The 18,456-nt window shown below is 57.5% G+C and overlaps 1 protein-coding gene across 1 annotated transcript; it reads right to left on the reverse strand.

Moving 5' to 3' along the window:
- Positions 1 to 5,803: 5,803 nt before the first annotated feature.
- Positions 5,804 to 10,540, reverse strand: LOC135579937 (ubiquitin carboxyl-terminal hydrolase 36-like). The gene is made up of 11 exons (XM_065069991.1): positions 10,027 to 10,540; positions 9,732 to 9,953; positions 9,338 to 9,448; positions 8,941 to 9,043; positions 8,542 to 8,609; positions 8,101 to 8,171; positions 7,835 to 7,917; positions 7,398 to 7,509; positions 6,968 to 7,108; positions 6,596 to 6,696; positions 5,804 to 6,305 (listed from the first exon to the last, which is right to left on the reverse strand). The coding sequence occupies exons 1-11, from the start codon at positions 10,538 to 10,540 to the stop codon at positions 5,804 to 5,806; spliced, it is 2,028 nt and encodes a 675-aa protein (XP_064926063.1).
- Between the last annotated feature and the right edge of the window lie 7,916 nt (positions 10,541 to 18,456).

The raw sequence follows: 18,456 nt of genomic DNA on the forward strand, positions 1-18,456 counted from the left end.
GCCCAGCCCCAACCCGCCTCGCCCCGCCCCTTAATCGCCGCTGCTACCGCAATAACCACCGCCGACACGCCCCCTCCTCCGCCATCTTGTCTCCCCCTCCTCTTCTCCGTCCCTATTCTATACTGAAGGAGGGAGGAGGCGCCTGCTGATTGGCTGCCAGCACCGCGTGCGAAAGCCGCCCATTGGCTAATCTCCGCGCGGGCTTCTCCGAGGGTGGAGAAACGCGCTGATTGGTCACCTCGTCGCTGAGGGGAGGAAGATGCTGACGTTCGCCCGCAGCAACGAGACGCTGATTGGCCAGCGCTGCTGAGGCAGGCGGCTTGCCCATTGGTCGGAGGGCGGGCGGAGGGCGGGACAACGAAGTGATAAAGGGGGTGGCGCGGCTCCAGGCAGTTGGCGGCAATAGCGGTTCCGCGCCTTCGTGGCTGCTGGTGTTTTTGTCTGTACACGGCCACCTTCGGTCCAGTGTGATGAGTTGGTTGGATCTCAGACTGCTGAGGTGGTTAAAACTGGCGTATCTCCTGTGCTGTGCCCAAGTTTCTGTAATCTAGTTCACCCAAGGACGCACCAAGGATTATTGTCTTTGCAAGGTGTCAGTGAAGTTCTTTGGCGTGGTGATTCTGCTCAATGCAGCTATAGCATTTGTCCTCCCTTTTGGGTTTCTTCTTGCTGAGGTAGTAAGTGCTGCCTGGGCCGGTCACCCAGAAGGACCAAAAGGACACACAGCTCCAGCAGCATCGTCAGCCGTTTCCCAGGGCAGGGGTCCTCCTCCTCCCCCATGCCCTCTCGAGCTCGTGAAACAGGGCTGGCAGGCAAAATCCAGAGGGAGGCTGTTTCACTGCAGACTCCAGGATCAGCAGGGTTTGAGCAGCCAGGGAAGAGACTGAGAGACTGTTGTCGTTTGCCTGGTCTTGAAGGGCTGGGACGGAAAGGAACAGAGCTGAGGTCAGAGCCCAGTTCTGTGGGGACCTCTGCAGCTCCTCCGGCCAGGGTCACCCCTACCCTCCCAGCTCTTCCCAGGGCCAGGAGGGAGGCAGGGGTGTCGGGATCAGCCCAAGGGTGCTGGCCACCAGTGTCCAACGTGCCCCTGAAGTCTCTGTCTGCTCTGCCCACACTGACCCTCACCTGCGCAGGGAGCAGAGCCCTCCCGGCCTGGGACAGGAGTTGGGGTGTTTCCTCCTTCCTGCCAGCCTCCACAGACACCCCACTGTCCTCACTGTTCCTCGTAGATGACCCGGAGCTTCTCCTGGCACACGTCTGCCTGCTGGCGCCTGATGAGCCCCAGGCACACACAGCCCGTCACGCAGCCCGTAGCCTGCCTGCCCAGAGACCCAGCTTCCTGCCACCAGCCCCATGGGCCTGGCCATGCTCCTTCCTGCCCCTGGGCAAGGCTGAGCCCAGGGCGGTGCCCCGAATGGGAAGCCCAAGAAGGCTGCGAGAGACCCAGCAAAGCTCCCACGGGGAGCCCGTGTGCGAGCCCAGGTTCAAAAGGGCAGCAGGGATCCCCGTGGGCCCCACATGGGGCAGGCAGGGCTCTGCAGCTGCCCGGCAGATTTGGCAGCAGCCGTGGCTGGAGCTAAGCTGCCGTGGGGCAGGGAGGGTCCCTCGGCAGGGCTGTGGCTCACCCAGGAACATGATGGCCGCCTCACGCAAGGGCTCCTGCGGGCTCTGCAGGTACGGCAGGCTCTGGCGCAGGTAGTCCTCCACTCTGCTGCTGTCCTCCCTGAGCTGGTGAGAGCACCAGGGGACAGGGCTGGCGCAAAGCCTCCCCCGACGCCCAGGACTGGCCTCGCCTGCCTTCCCCTGCCCAGACACCCATGGTGCCCAGCACGCAGCTGGCGCCGCGGTCTGGAGGGAGCCGGGGTCTGGGTGTCAGAGTCCATTAGCAGCCGTCCTAAATGCCACCGCGCCAGCTTTATTTACCCGGAGCCATCCTGCTCCTTCGTCGGCAGCTTGCTGGATCTGCACTCTTTTCAGAGTGACACGGTAAACAGCTCCTTCTTTTGCTTCTTCACCCCATCCTGAATTGTGCCCTGCCAGGAGAAGGGGCACTAACACCCAATACTGACGGCCGCTGCATGAACATTTTGATCCACAAGGGTTAGCACCAGTTCTCTCAGGAGCTCTGCTGGTGCAGAGACTGTTGGAACTTGCAGCTGTGAACGGGAGGGAGCACATGAAAGCAAGAACATCGCTTTGAGCTACAAAACCAAGACTGAGCTGTGTTGCCACGGGTGAACTGATCTGATCTGCTGGGCTGTGCATTTAGGTTTTCTGTGTAATACTGAAGTGATCTAGAGTAGGCTGAGGCAGATACAGGCTTGAATAATCTGACTAAAATGTGTTGTCTTCTTTTTTCTTCTCTTCATTGGGTTAAAAGGGAAATAATTGCAGTCTTGCAAGAATTCAGCTTATCTGTGGGTCTCTTGTTTTTCTTTCATGCTGCCTTCATTCTATCTGATTTCACTAAATCCTACAAGGATTTTAAGACCCTCTCACAGCCCTGCTACAGTGCCAAGTGGGCATCATTAAACCAGACTCCTCCTTCACAGCTTGCTTTTCAGCGCTGTTTGGATTTGCAGGGAGGAGAAAAGAACAAGAGAATAGTAGACAATGAGGTACCAATTAACTTTTGAAATACGTATACTGGTCCCCCTGCAACCGCATAATGTTTGGTCATCATACACAGCGCTTGAACAATTAAAATTTCAGGGCTTTTAAGTACCACAGCGTTAAGCACAGCAATAGCTAAATTAGAGAGGATTTCTTTCGAGGACACTGCAACAAAATCCTGGTTTGGGGGGGCTGGGGTTTTGGTTCTTTATGAGCTGTTTGTTTTTACCTCCTCCGTCTCTAAAATATCCCCTAGTCACACAGAATGGTCCGTACACCAGTGACTTGCCTCTTGAATGCTCTGTGGAGTCTCCTCGTCTTCCTTGGTTGGTTCCTCAGACTCTCAGGAAGGCTGTGCAGGGACTCCACATCTTCCTCGCGTGTCTTCCTCTTGGGTGTCCTCCTCCTTTGTCTCCTCCAACATCTCCAAAGACACAGGTTCCGAAAAGAGAAATTCTGAGCCTGTTTGAAAACAACAGAAAGGCAGTTTTGAAATGTCGATAGCACAACATTTACTTTTCATGTCCTTTCTCTTTCTCTCTCCCTTGTGAAACACCACAATTGAATAAGATCAGCACACAGACAAGGAAGATGCTCAGTCACGTTCATTAGACGCAGCGCCAGCCACTCTCAGCCCAGGGCACGGTTACCTGCAGCCAAGGCCCCTTCCAGCTCCCCTCGGTCGCTGCTTTCTCTATCACAGTCGGTGCCGCTGTTCAGTGGCCTGAGCCGGTAACCCAGACAGCGCATCTTCTTCTGCCTCGCCTGCCCTGCGTGTGTCAGTGCGGTGCTAAGGCTTCCTCCACCAGGACACCTCCAGATTGAGAAAATGGGTACTGAACATGTTTCTGGAAGCCACCTGTTTTTCTAGGGGAGGCAAAAATGCTTTTCCCAGCAGAAGTCAGCTCCAGCCCTTCTCCCTTTTTGCTGTTATGACTCTTGTCTTCCAGCCTGTGCAAACTCCGAGCTTTCCAAAGCCCAGACTTCTATCCTCCAGCTCAGTCAGAACGCAGCATTAACACTTGCTTTTGCATTCAGTTATTTCATGTTCACTCTTAAGATCCCTCAGAATCTTCTCTCTCTCTGACTCTCCTTATTTCCATCTTTTAGAATCTTCTCACCCCTGCTGAGGCTGCTTCTCGCAGATCAACACCTGCCAGAAGCTCCCAGTGCTAAAGATCACCGCGAGGCTTTTTCTTTCATATGCTACCAATATACTCTCGGTAACAATTTCAATCTGACCCACCCAGCTTTGAGATGCACCTTCGTTTTGATGCCAAAAATGCATCTGCAGTTCACAACAGTGACACAAGGATCCTGTGGGACACAGGAAACATTTCCATGAGTAACAAAAAAAGTGTCAATGATTTACAGCCTGCAAGTGATGCGTATCACTTGTGATCTATAAATACTTGCTCTCACTGGGATTCACCTTAATACTTGGCCCTCCCTCCTTCCCATTGTTCGCTCTACCCACGCTCTTTTGTTTTGTTTTCATTACATCCTTTGAGACAGACTTCTACCCGTTTGCAAAAATACCAGGACAAGAAAATATAAACCCTGCCTGTGACCTTGAGGCACTATTACAATGCAAAGATAGACTGTGCGATAGAATCATTTTGGTTGAAAAACACCTCTAAGATCATGGAGTCCAACCGTTCCCCACCCCCGGCACTGACCCGTGTCCTGAGACCCTCATCTCAGGTCTGTCCAACCCTCCAGGGATGGTGACTCCAGCACTGCCCTGGGCAGCCTGTTCCAATGCCCCACAGCCATTTGGGGAAGAAATTGTTCCCCAGATTCAACCTCAACCTCCCCTGGCGCAACTTGAGGCTGTTTCCTCTGCTCCTGGCGCTTGTTCCTGGGGAGCAGAGCCCGACCCCCCTGGCTCCAAGCTCCTTTCAGGCAGTTCAGAGATCAGAAGGTCTCCCCTCAGCTCCTGTTCTCCAGCTGAACCTCCAGGTCCCTCAGCCGCTCCTCATCAGACTTGTGCTCCAGCTTGGTGAGGCCAAGTCCCAGGTGGCCGGTGAGGGAACAGGTGGGATTGGGGAGGGGTGAGGGGCAAATTCATCCATACAATGTCCAGCCTCACAGGGCTGCTCTCCTGCCCATCCAGATGTCTCCAGGAGACCCCCTGGATCAATACCCATTGTAGAATGCTGCTATCACTTCTTGTATACACTGAAAAATGATAGAAAACAACTCGGAAAGAAAAACCCCTCTTTTATGAAATCATGTTTGAAATCTTCACCACGAGGTATCTGACGGAAAGCTCTCCCAGGAGTTGTCCGAGTGCTGGGGACTCTCTCTCAGCCGTTCCTCCCAGCAGAGCTGTTCCAGCCTCGGATCCTCCCTGTGGCTCCTCTGGCCGCTCCCGCTGTCCCGCCAGCCCAGCCGGTTCCCGAGGGAACGCTCCAGTTTCTTGCCCGGTGTCCCGGTGGCAGCGCCCCGGCCCCACAGGGACCCAGCGTGGGGCTGGGGCGGGCACAGGAACCGGCAGCAGCAGGTGAGGACGTGCACGGTGGTCCCCTCTGCTCTCCTTCCCTGGGGGGCCGCCCTGCAGTTATTGACATAAAGAACAACTTGGTGGTCTAAATAAAAGAGGTTGCTGTGAGCCAAGAGGAGAAAACAAAAAGGGGAGCCCAGAGAAAGGGGAGGGGAAAAGACACAGAGAGGGAGAGGGAAGTGGGGGAGTAGAAGAATCAGAAGTGTTTTCCCTTAGAAGCAGAAAGGAAAAAAGGAAGGAAACTTTAAGAACAGAACCCCCAGCGCCGTCCCCAGCCCCGGCTGCACAGCGGCGCCCAGAGAGCCGGTGCAGCCGCTGCCTGGGGAGGAGGCGACTCTGCAGCCTCCAGCTGTGGTGTCACCAGCTCCCATCGCCCCCGGGGACACACTGCCCTGACAAGGCTGGCAAGGCCGCCCTGCTCCAGGGACTGGCGCAGCCACCCCGCCGTCCTGAGCAAGGAGGCAGCAGCCAATTCTCCAGCCTCTGCAGGGATGGGAACAAGAGCGGGGGCCTGGCCCCGCACCCCGACCCAGAGGGAGGGCAGAGCCCTGGGGTTTAGGGGCTCTCCCCGCCCGCCTCCTGCTTAGCAAGGTACCAGCATTATTCCTGCACTCCCCAACACAAGCCCCGGCTCCGGAGGCACGAGGCACCTACTAAAGTCTCTGGGCAGAAGCTCAGACTCACCTATGTGTCGGAAAGCGCCAGCTTCTTGGCCGGTGGTGGTGACATGGTGCTGCTGGGCTGCGGAGCAGCCCTGGCCGACAAGAAGGCTTTCAGCTTTGCCAGCACCAGGCTGGCAGAAGCCCTGCTGCGAGGGTCCCTTGCCGGTGTCCCGGTGTTCTCCCCGCTGCTCCACGGCTCCTGGCCAGGGATTGGCTCCGGCAGCCCGGGGGAGGCGGGCAGGGGCCCGGGCTCCCAGCAGCGCTTCCGGGGAACCTGCGCTTTGGCCCCACTGGTGTGACTGGGGCCACAAAGTCCTGGAGCCGCTCTGGGCGCGGGTGGCGGCTGCGAGGAGCGCGGCTTCTTGGGCCTCTGGGCTGCGTCACCGGGAAATGCTGCAGCCGCGCGTTTGGCTTTCAGGGCCAGCTTGGGTGACGGTGACCCAGAAGGCAGCTTGACACGGCCAGGCAGGCTGGAGGCAGCTTTGGAAACGGGACCCTCTGAGCTCTTCCCGGGGCTGGGGATCCTGGGGAAGGCAGAGAAGGGCACGTGTTAACTGCCAGTGTCGGAGCGACTGCAACACACTCATCATAGCTGCGCACGAGAACCAGGAGCCAGAAGCTCCGAGGAGGTGAGGAGCTCTTGAGCTGCCGCAAAACCACAACAAACGGCTGCCGCCCTCCCCTGAGCCAGCACATGCACGTGGGCACTGGGGCTACTTGGGCCAAGCTCCTTCCCACATCCAGGCATGTGCCCCCAGCCCTGTCCCACACTCTGAGCAGGGACAGAGGGGCCGGGGACACAGGGCACGCTCACCTGAGGTAGAACAGCACATACGCCTGCTGGTTAAGGACCACCTTGATGTTACTGGGGCGGACCACGTTGTCATTCATTTGGTACCACTGCCTGTCGCTGGCCTGCGGAGGGAGAGAGAACGGGGTTGGGCTGTGTCCAGGGACGCTCCTGGCCTGAGAAGCAGCAGGAACAGCGCCCGTCGGCAGAGCTCCGCTCCCCAAAACCCGCAGGTGACCCCGGGCAGGTGAGGGGTATCTGCAAGAGCAGAACTCCACACTTCCTGTGACGGAGCACAGCCCGTACCCCCCAGTGCTCCACACCACGCACCACTGCTGAGCACCCTCCTGCCGACCCCCAGCACAGAGAGGTGCCAAGAGAGCGCCCTGGGCTCACCTTCACGTAGCAGTAGTAGTGTCCTGCGTGGCTGCTGTACCCCGAGTGCACCAGCACCGCGTAGAGCCCGTACATGACCGGATCCCCGCTGGTCTGGGACATGTACGGGCGGATGTTCAGGACCTCAGGGTAGACCACGTCCTGCAGAGAGAGGATGTCTCAGAAGCCTGCGCAGCAGATGGCAAGAGCAGCTCAGCTGTCCTACGAGTCCCGTCTTGTGAGGGAGGGAGAACCCACTCTCCCCAGGCAGAGCCCACGGTGAGGAAGATGCCGGGATGAGCCAAACTCCCACCACAGCACATCACAGCTGGGGAAGGGCTGCAGGACCGCGGTAGAGCTCGCACCGCGCACAGAACCACCTCCAACCCTGCTCGGGGCAGCAGGGCCTCGGGACAGGACACAGCCCCGCTCTGGATTGCTGAGCACTCACCTTTGTGATCTTGCCTCCGGTGAAGTCGGCAAAACGCTTCAAAGCAAGCGTGAGAACCCTGGGCGCTCGGTGGATGGTGAAGCGTTTGGTTGCCGACACTTTCTTCTTGCATCTGCACAGGGAGAGCTTGAGCTGTTCATGCTGTTCCACCACCCAGGTGCTTGTCAGCCCTGGCCAAGCCACAAACCCCACGGAAATGACCCTAGTGAGAGCGGGTTCTGCTCCAGGGCACCTGCTCACGGCCAGGTCTGCTGGCTCAGGTCCCCGTCTCAAGACGGGGGAGATGAGGAGTGACAGGCTTCACCGCAGGCTTCACAGCCACGCACCTCACGGTTTAGCGGTGGAGCAGGTAGAGAAGCCCTCCTGTACTGCAGCTGCCCTCCTGCTTCCCACCAGCACACCCGCGGCCCCTTCCCGCCCCAGCCCCGCACACTCACTTGTCACACAGGTAGGCGTTCTCTCCGCCCAGCAGGTCTGGCTTCACAAACAGCTCCAGTGCCTGCTCTACGTTTGCGGCTTGCTGCCAGGACAGAGGAGAGGTCAGGGCCAGGCAGAGGAGGCAGCGCAACAACAGAAGCTGATTCCCTCTTGCCTGCACCGTGCCTGACACTGGCAGGTTAAACAGCCTCGAGCAGTAGCGGTGCAGCTGCAGGAACATCCCCTGCAGAGCAGAGCTCCTCCCCACCTGACCCTGCCCCGGTACCGTGATCTCCACCGGCAGGTCCAGACAGGGGTCAAAGGTGTCCGAGACTGCTTTGCACATCGAGCACTTCACTGCAAGAGAACGAGCAGTGAGCACCCCCTGGCACAACACGGCACCACCACCCCCAGCACAGCGCAGGCGGCTGCCGTGTTGCCCTTTTCCGCGTTTGGGCTCTGGGACGGCAGCACCAGCATTCGCAGCCTGTACGTGCTGGGACAACAAGTGTTGCGGGACAGCTGGCAACGTGGGTTCCTTTGCTGGTGGCAATGAGCTGGGGACCCACAGCCAGCAGCTTCGTGACCCACAGATACCAAAAGACTGACCAGCTGCAGCTCTGCATAATTTGCGCATGCTTAGTGACTTTCCCAAGTTACTGCAAGGTTCTCGGGGAAACAGCAGCCCTGAGAGTCACAGGCCCAGGCCCTGGCAGCCAGCACTCACCACGGGACCGCAGGGAACCGCCAAAGATCTGGTGGATCAGGGTGGTGGCTTGGGTCTGGCGATCCAACCTAGAGACGGCAGCTGGGATCACACAGCGCCCGTCCCAAGAGCCACCCCCACGGGCCAGCGCTGTGTCCTCAGGATCCAAACCCAGCCCAGTCACACGATTTGGGGACAGAACCGCAGCTGTGCTGGGGTGGAGGTGTCAGGAGAAGGCAGACAGCAGCCCAGGGCTGTGTCACAGAGGGGCAGAGAGCTGGGCTATCCAACCCAGACCCTGGAGTCAGCACCTCCCTCCATGAGCCCAGCCCGGGGGACACGTTCACCCCACAGTCCCCTCCCGCGGGCACAGGGGACCAGCAGACAAGGGCAGTTGTCACCACCAGAGGCCCCACATACTCGGTGCAGTCGGGCAGGCAGGCCTTCTGCATGGCATCGATGGTGAAACGGAGGAACTCGTGTGCGTCCTCTTGCCTGCCGAAGCGGATGTGCGGGGCGATCTCTGCAGGAGAGGGAGGGATCAGCCGCAGCACGCGCTGCAACAGAGGCAGGTCCTCCCGCCCTCCCTCGGGACAGCGACTGCGGGGTTTGAGCTCCCTCGGCCCAAACCAGACGTCAGACTCATGTGGGCCGTGGGGGAAGCCCCACAAGGCCCGTGAAGGCCCTGGCAGGCTCAGTGAGTCGTCTCGGAAGAACCTCTGCCAAGACCTGCCCTGATCTCAAAGGTTCTGCTCCTGCAATAGTCTCTGCCCTCCTGCACGGCTACAGGAGGGGACGCGAGGGCAGCCATCCTTACTCTTGAGGTCTCGGACAAAGGACACTGGCTTTATCACGCTGCCGCTGTTCGCGAACGCCTGCGTGACGTGGTTCTGCATGACGCATGTCACGCAGAAGCCGCTTTGGTGACCTGGAGTGGGAGAGGAGAAGACAGACCGTTGAGGACAAACCCATCTTAGTCCTGGCTGTGTCCAGCACAGACAGAGCCTCTCAGACGCAGGATGCAGAGCTCGGGAACACTGCTACGGCCAGGAAAAGTGGATGCTCCCGTATGCAGGAATGTCCTCTCCACGGAGAAACGGGCAGGAGGGAGCAGAGAAGGCACATCCCGGCAGCCGCACAGCCCCGGCAGAGCCGTGCGCAGGGTGCTGAGCGCAGCCCCGGGACAGGCGGGCGCTCCCCTCCCCACTCACAGGTGCGGCTGTGCTCCCTGGACAGCAGGTAGTTGGCGAGCGGTGGCGTGTACGTGAGGCACTGCAGGGTGGCGTTGAGGAAACAGGTGTTTCCCAGGTTGAGCAGCCCGGCGCCGATGCGCTGGACACGCTGCCACTGCATGGCGAGGCGCCCTGCAGGGAACAGCCCCTTCTGGGGCGCAGGGACGCCGTCCCCGAGGCGCCCCGGGGTCCGGTCGCTGCCTGCGGGGAGAGAGAGGCGGGTGAGCCGCGGGCTGCGCAGCGCAGGGAGAGCCCCCCGGCCCTCTGCACCCACCCTGCTTGCCCGGCTGTCCCTCCTCAGCGCCGCGGGGGTGCTCGGCGGGCTCGGTGCGGGGGTTGAGCAGCAGGTACTTGGCCCGCAGCAGCTCCGGCTGGCCGGAGAAGCCGTGGCTGGCGGGCTGGAACTCGATCTTGTGCAGCAGCACCTTCGTGGCCGAGGTGCTCAGCAGCCGGCCCAGCGCCCCGGCCTTGCCCGCGTCCCGCCGCGATTTCAGCAGCTCCCTCGGCTTCGCCGTGCCCGCCATGGCGTGTCGCCGCACGTGCCACCGCCTCGAGGTCGCGCCGGTCTCTCGGCCTCTCCCTCTCCACCACCACACACGCTTCCCGCGCCTCCTCCTCAAGTCCCGCCCTTCGCTGCGGTCGCTCGCGCTCGGCTCGGCCCACTGACTCCTCCCCTCGCCTTCGCCGTCCGCTCCGCTCCGCGTCCAGAACAGGACTGAGCTGCGCCTGTGCGTCCCGGCAACGCCAGGGGCGGAGCCTGCCGGGGGCGGGGCTTGTTGTGACGTCATCGCGCTCCGGCCGCGCCCCAGAATCATTAAATGGTCACACACTGTGGTTTCAGTGCAGGGGAACCTGGACACCGTGGTGGATTTGGCCGACAAAAGCCTCTGCAAGTCTTACAAGGCCAAGGCGCAAGGTGTGCGCTGGGGCGGAGCAAACCTGGTGTCCCGGGACAGGCTGGGATGTGACCGGCTGAGCAGTCCTGAGGAGAAGGGCGTGGGAGTTATGATGGGTTTATCTATATTTACTAGAAGTCTCTTAGCATTTTTTTATTTTACTAAACTGTGTTTCTCTCAGTCCAAATTTCTCCCTTCACTTTCGATTCTCTCCCCTATTGGGAGGGGAAGGGGTAGGGGGTGAGTGATCAGCTGCCGCGGTTGTGTTGCCAGCTCGGGTTAAACCACGACACGAGTGAAGGTCCAGAGGAACATCTGTCATGGTGGGGTCAGGGGCACTTAAGCTTTGTGGAGCAGCTCAGTCAACTGGGCCTCTTCAGTCTGCTGAAGGGGACACAGGGCACTGGAAAAGCAGCGACTCCTGCTTGGGGAGATGATGGGGGAGGCAAACCCTTCTGCAGTGGCGGCTGGTGGGACAGAGGCAGCAGCCACCAACACCCTCCAGGGAGCTTTGAACGGAGCATTAGGAAAAACTGAGCAGGCGGGTGGTGCTGCCCTGCAGCAGGACACCCGGGGACTCTCGGTGATCCCCGCCTTTGGAGGTTTTCAGCTCACCAAAATGTCACCCAGCCTCACCCTGGGGTGGCTGATACCCCTGCGTGGTCAAACAGGAGATGCTGGGTAAGCTCAAGTGGAAGAGGAGGTTTTATAGATCATGGAAGGAGGGGCTGGCCACTTGGGGAGAATGTAAGGCTGTTGTCAGAGAGTGTAGGGAGGCAACTAGGAAAGCTAAGGCCTCCCTAGAATTAAACCTGGCGAGAGGGGTCAAGAACAACAGGAAAACCTTTTTCAAATATGTGGCAGATAAAACTAACAGCAGAGGCAATGTAGGCCCACTGATGAATGAGACGGGTGCCCTGGTGGCAGAAGATACAGAGAAGGCAGAGTTACTGAATGCTTCTTTGCCTCTGTCTGCTCTGCCGGAGGCTGTCCTGGGGAGCCCCGTACTGCTGAGGCCCCAGAGGAAGGCAGGACAATGGAGGAGTTTGCCTGGGTTGATGAGGACTGGGTTAGGGAGCAGTTAGGCAATCTGGAGATCCATAAATCCATGGGTCCGGATGGGATGCGCCCGCAGGTGCTGAGGGAGCTGGCTGAGGTCATTGCTGGACCGCTCTCCATCATCTTTGCCAAGTCGTGAGAAACAGGAAAGGTGCCTCAGGACTGGAGGAAAGCAAATGTCACTGCAGTCTTCAAAAAGGGCAAGAAGGAGGACCCGGGCAACTGTAGGCCGGTCAGCCTCACCTCCATCCCCTGGAAACTGCTGGAACGACTCATGCTTGGTACCATCTCAAGTCATATCAGGGATAAGAGGGTCATTAGGGGCAGTCAACATGGCTTTACCAAAGGTAAGTCATGCTTGACCAACCTCATTGACTTTTATGAGGACATAACAAGATGGATGGATGATGGCAGAGTGGTGGATGTGGTCTACCGTGATTTAAATAAAGCATTTCACACAGCATCCTCACAGCTAAACTGAGGGAGTGCGGTCTAGATGACCAGGTAGTGAGGTGACTGTGAACTGGCTGAAGGGAAGAAGCCAGAGAATCGTGGTCAATGGGGCAGAGTCCAGTTGAGGCCTGTATCTAGTGCAGTGCCTCAGGGGTCAGTGCTGGGGCCTGTATTATTTAATATATTCATCAACAATTTGGACGAGGGAATAGAGTGACTGTCAGCAAGTTTGCTGATGACACCGAGCTGGGAGCAGTGGCTGACACGCCAGAGGCTGTGCTGCCATCCAGAGACCTGGACAGGCTGGAGAGTTGGGCGGGGAAAAATTTAATAAATATAACAAGGGCAAGTGTAGAGTCTTGGGAGGTTGTGGAGTCTCCTTCTCTGCAGACATTCCAACCCGCCTGGACACCTTCCTGTGTAACCTCATCTGGGTGTTCCTGCTCCATGGGGGGACTGCACTGGATGAGCTTTCCAGGTCCCTTCCAACCCCGACATTCTGGGATTCTGTGATGCCAGAGGCTAACTCCTGAAGAATTACACCTTCTTTGACAAGGAAGGACGTGAAAAAGCTTCAGTTTTTCTCCTGAAGAACAAGGAGTTCCCTTATGGCACGGTCCTCTTTCTGCTATTAGTGACAGTGGCACTAATTCCAAACCACGCTTGAGAGCCACTTTATTTTTCCTTGTGTCCAAAGCTCATGCCGCTCATCCCTGGGAAGGACTCCTGCCAGTCTCTGCAAAGCACATCTCTCCAACCTTGTGTCATCCACAGGTTTCTGTTCAGCCCAGGACACTTCTCCCCATCCCTTCAGCACACTGCCAGCTCTCAGGTTTTCAGCTGCATGGAGTCAGGCCGCTCCCTTCAAAGTCTTCCCTACAAAAGTCTTCTCTACGTGCTGATGCCAACTATATCGCCTCATACGATGTACGGCTCCACGCTCCTCCTGCAGAGCTCCATGGGCGGGGCAGTCTTCCTCTTTCTTTCATGGTTATTCACCTTCGCTTGTTTTGTTTTGTTGTTGTTGGGTTTATTTGTTTGCCTGCTTGTTTCATTATTGTTGTTGTTATTACTATTATTATGATATGCATGTCAAATATTTTCTGAAGCAACACAACACAGTTTTCCCCCACAGCTTCACCAATTCCATATTTCCCCCTATCTCAAGGACGCCATGTGGAAACTGATGACTGGATGTTTTTCTGAAGCAATAACTGCCCCTTATCTGCTGCATGGCAGTCTTAATTTAACTCACTGCAGGCTCGACATGTCTTCTTTATTTTGTTGTGATGCTGGGATTTTAAAATTGTGTTAATGTTTTCATCCTTTACTGATTCACTGTCTGTTTTTCTTTTCATACCTAATTGCTGGGTAAACGAGGAGCCCTGCTCTCTGGGTCTTTACCTGAAATAAAGGACTTTCAGAGACTATTTTTTTCCCTGAGATCCTTTCTCAAAGGCCTTTTTGGAGCTGCAGGGACAGTTCCTGTGTGTGGGTAGAGGGGAAAACAGTCCCGGAATGGCAGCAGTGCCAGGGAGCACCAGCGCCTGAGGAAGGAGATGGACAGAGAGCAAACCTGACCCAGCAACTGTGGCGCAGTGCTGGAAATGGCGACGGGAGAGACCAATGTCCTGGGCACCTTCCCAGCCTGTCCCTGCACCGAGGGCACAGAGCGGCCTCCTCTCTCCTGCCCCTGCGTGTCCTGGCTCTGCAGCTCACCCCGCTGAGTGTGTCCTCCCCCTGCATGGTCACACAGCTCAGCCAGCACCGGGGTGTCCTCTGCCAGCACTTTCCAGCTCAGCCCAGCCCCTGCCCAGCTCTCCCCACAGCCCCGGCTTTCTCTCCAGCCCAGCCCAGCAGAGCAGCCCAGGCTGGGCTGGCCCACGGCCGTGCCCGGCACAGGGGCTGCAGAGCTCTGGGCACTCAGCCCACAGCCCCAGCCCCTCTGAAGGGCTCAGCAGCTGCTGGGGGCACAGACGGGTCTCAGCCCCACCCACAGCCCCAGGGCTGGAGCTGGACATGGCACGAGGACATGGAGACCAGTGCAAACCCAGGACTGCTGGTGTCAGCTCCAGTAGAGTCCCAGCACAGACGGCCTGTGCCCCTCAGTGCCAGCCCCTCTCCCCAGGCCAGAACAGGAGTGCTGCTCCAGCAGCAGAGCAGCCGGCCCCAAATGAGCGTCTGCAAAAAGGGGTTTCTCTTCCTCCTGGATTCCCCCCTGCAGGCACAGAAATGCTCCCCTGCTCTTCTCCAGGGACATCCCTTTCTCCAGGTGTCCAGGCTGCTCTGGCTGGCTCTGGTTTCCTCTCCGTGCTCCCCGCATGGCCCTGATCTGGCGATGCTGCTCTGCAGAGCCAGGGGCTGTGTTGCCCTGGGGCCGTGGGGTGTCTTTGCACTGGCCACGCTGGTCAGGGTGGGAAGCAGACCCAGCTGGATGAGCATCGCCACTGCTGAGGCCTTTCCATCTTCCCAGCTGGCTCAGTAGCCAAGGGCAGGACCGTGGGGTGTCTCTAATGGCACAAAGGGCAGGACAGGGCTGCACTAGATCCAGCCAGGGCCTTCACCAGAGGGTGTCCTGAAACACTCTCCAGTCTTATGTTACTTTGCCTGCTGGCTCCTCACAGCCTCTCCTCTCATTAGCCCATGATCTCCTGATTTCACCTTTTTGTCTGGGAGGCTCCTTCTTGGATGGTCACTTATTTTAGGAGGTGCCAGTCACTGCCTGTTGGGACTCATATGCTGTTCCTGGAAATCTCCTGACATCACTTGGCAGCTTGTGGTTCTTCTCCAGGATAGCATTTGCCATAGGACCCAAGGCAGGTGCTATCTGCATGGACATTTGTCACCACAAAGAGAAGTTTTTTTCCCATCCTTTGGTTCCTCACACATCATCCTGGCACTCTGAGCTTGTTGCTGTGACTCCATTAGGCATCCCAAGGTAGCAAAAGTCCCTTTGAGGGAGCAGTTTGTCGGGCATATTCCTGACACCAGCTTTGGAAGGGTACCCCGCCCTGAGGAGCCCCTGTGCTCTTGGTGGTGCCAGCAGTGAGGCCAGATCTCACACAGTGGTTCCCATGGCCTGCTCCTGTCCACAGCCACAGGGATGCCACTGTAGATACACCAGGACTGTCACAAGGTACACAAGACCTTAGCGGCAGCACAAATGCAAGAGCACAAGAGGACAGTGGAAGTGAGGAGAGGCCAGCATTGAAGAGGCCACATCCTCCATGTCCGTGGCTCCAGGGAAGCAGCAGCTGTGATGACAATCAGGCGGCAGAGGGGCAGCGCCTGCTGAGTCAGCAGGATGCAGCCTCTGGGTCCCATGGGCAGCTCCTCCACGTGTCAGCTGGGATTTTGGGTCCTTAACCCTTTCTGTATCCCCAGCTCCAGAGAAGATTGGAAGAGATGGGAGCTCAGACAAATTGTTTTCTTCAGGGTTCTTTATTTATGCAAGAAGACTGGTTCTGTATGTACATGTGCTGGTTTCATCTGGGATAGAGTTCAATTTCTTCATGCTTGTATGACGCTATGTATTGCCCTTGGGATGAGAACAGTGTTAGTAACACACGCATGTTTTAGTCACTGTTGAGCAGAGCTTACCCAGCGCCAAGGCCGTTTCTTTTTCTCACACACCACAGCAGCAAGTGGGCTGGGGGTCCACAAGGAGCTGGGAGGGGACACAGCTGGGACAGCTGACCAAAGGGACCTTCCACACCATATGATGTCATGTTCAGCAGTAAAAGTCGGGAGCAGAAGAAGGGAGGGCAGGACACTTGGAGTGATGGTGCTTATCTTCCCAAGTAACTGCTAGGTGTGCTGGAGCCCAGCTTAGCTAGAGGTGGCTGGGCACCCACCTGCTGACAGGGAGGAGCAAATGCAGTTCTTGTTTTGCTTTGTTTATGCACACAACTTTAGATTTATCTATCAAATTGCCTTCGTCTCAACTCCTGAGTTGTCTCACTTTTAGAGTTCCAATTCTCTCCCCCATCCTACTTTGGAGGAGTGAGCTGTGTGACGCTGAGCCGCCTACTGGGGTTTCACCAGTGTCAAGAGGTGGGATGAATAATACTATTTCATGGCACTTCTTGTTATCATAGGTATAAAGGCAAATATATAAAATAAAGAAAAAACCAAAAATAGTCCTGATTTTTCCTGAGATACCCTGGAAGTCTTCTAAGTTGTATGGGTACCTTAATGATGCTGAAATAGTATGTGTTCAAATCCTTTCCTCAGGGAATCCTTGATCTCTCTGTTCCTCATGCTGTAGATGAGGGGGTTCACTGCTGGAGGTACCACCAGGTACAGAAATGACACCACCAGGTCCAGGGACTGAGAGGACATGGAAGGGGGACTCAGGTAGGCAAAAAAAGGGGTGCTAACAAACAGGGAGACCACGGCCAGGTGAGGGAGGCACGTGGAAAAGGCTTTGTGCCGTCCCTGCTCAGAGGGGATCCTCAGCACGGCCCTGAAGATCTGCACATAGGACACCACAATGAACACAAAACACCCAAACTGTAAACAGGCACTGACCAAGGGAAGCCAGACTTCCCTGAGGTAGGAGTTTAAGCAGGAGAGCTTGAGGATCTGGGGGATTTCACAGAACAGCTGTTCCAGGTCATTGCCCGTGCACAGTGGCAGTGAAAATGTATTGGCCGTGTGCAGCAGAGCAACGAGAAACCCACTGGCCCAGGCAGCTGCTGCCATGTGCACACAAGCTCTGCTACCCAGGAGGGTCCCGTAGTGCAGGGGTTTGCAGATGGCAACATAGCGGTCGTAGGACATGATGGCGAGGAGAAAATACTCTGTTACGATCAAGAATGAAGCAGAAATAACTTTGCATAGCAACGCAAGTAGGAGGTGGCCCTGGTGTCCGTGAGGGAATTGGCCATTGCATTGGGAACACTGATGGAGATGAAGCCAACATCTAGGAGGGAGAGGTTGAGGAGGAAGAAGTACATGGGGGTGTGGAGGTGCTGGTCCCAGGCTATGGTGGTGATGATGAAGCCGTTGCCCAGGAGGGCAGCCAGGTAGATGCCCAGGAAGAGCCAGAAGTGCAAGAGCTGCAGCTCCCGTGTGTCTGTGAATGCCAGGAGGAGGAACTGGGTGATGAAGCTGTGTTGGACATCCGACCCTTTGTTTATGAGGCACTGCCATGGGAGGGAAGCACACTTATGAGTTAGGACTGCTCCAGGCAAAGGTTTTCCCATTCTCTAGCCTCTCCAATCCCCTGCCCTGCTCCCCACACACACTGCCTGTCTCTTTTCTTTCAGTACCTTCATGTATCCCCAAGGCTGGAGCTCTGCGATGTGGGAAAGGCAGGACGTGTGGCTCCAGCTAAAGGGCCTTGGACAGGTTATACAGAAGTATGTGGACCAACGGGTCACTGGGGCTTTGTTGCCAGGACACCCTGGGTCCAGCTGTGTTGTCCCGCGGGCAGCGGCAGAGGCCAGGAGTGACACTGCTTGGAACGCTCAGGGTGGTCCCCATGGGAAGGACACCATGGGACTGGGCTTTGTCTTCCAGCTTTAGTGAAAAAAAGATATTCAAATATGGCCATTTTTGAGAGAGAATTTATTCTCTTTGGCTCCCACAGATCCAGCAGCTCAGCAACCACCATCTCTGTTTTGGTCTTGGGAACTCTATCAGTAGGTTGTAGAGTGTCTGAAATGCCAAGTGCTTGACGCAGGTATCAGGGTCTTCCATCAAGGGCAGGAGGACTGCAAGAGAGGGACGCAGAGCAGAGATGAGCCCCCACTGCCTGCAGAGACCCCCAGGAGTCCCCTCCAAACTGTGCCAGCCCCACTCGTCTCTTCCCCTGGCCGGGAGGAGCAGATGAGAGCAACAGGCCAGGTGGAAGCTGCTGCTCCGGGACGTGCCAGGTGCCCCTGCCACATCCTCTGCCCCTGAAGCGCTTTCCTGGAGGAGGACCAGGCATGGCAGCGCCCTGCCCAGGCCCTGTCCCCTGCCCACCAGCACAGCACGGCCCCCACTCACCTTTGGTGATTTCATTCAGCTTCTCCACCTTATTGCTGCGGTTCTTCAGGTACCGCGCGCCAAGCCCTGTGCACAGAGCTCCTGTCAGGCCTCTGCTCCCCAGCACGCTCCCGGCAGCACGGCCCCGGCCCGGCCGGCTCGGCTGCACACCCTGCACCCCTGGGCAGGGCTGGCCCCGGGCAGGACAGGACCCAAGGCCGCTGCCCGTGCAGCGGTGGGGACGGGGGCCAGGCTGCCAGCAGAGGGTCCCCGGGGGCTGTGGCTCACCGGTGAACCTGACGGCCTCCAGTCGCACGGTGGCC

This window comes from Columba livia, chromosome 7, assembly GCF_036013475.1.
Source record: "Columba livia isolate bColLiv1 breed racing homer chromosome 7, bColLiv1.pat.W.v2, whole genome shotgun sequence".
Taxonomy (NCBI): domain Eukaryota; kingdom Metazoa; phylum Chordata; class Aves; order Columbiformes; family Columbidae; genus Columba; species Columba livia.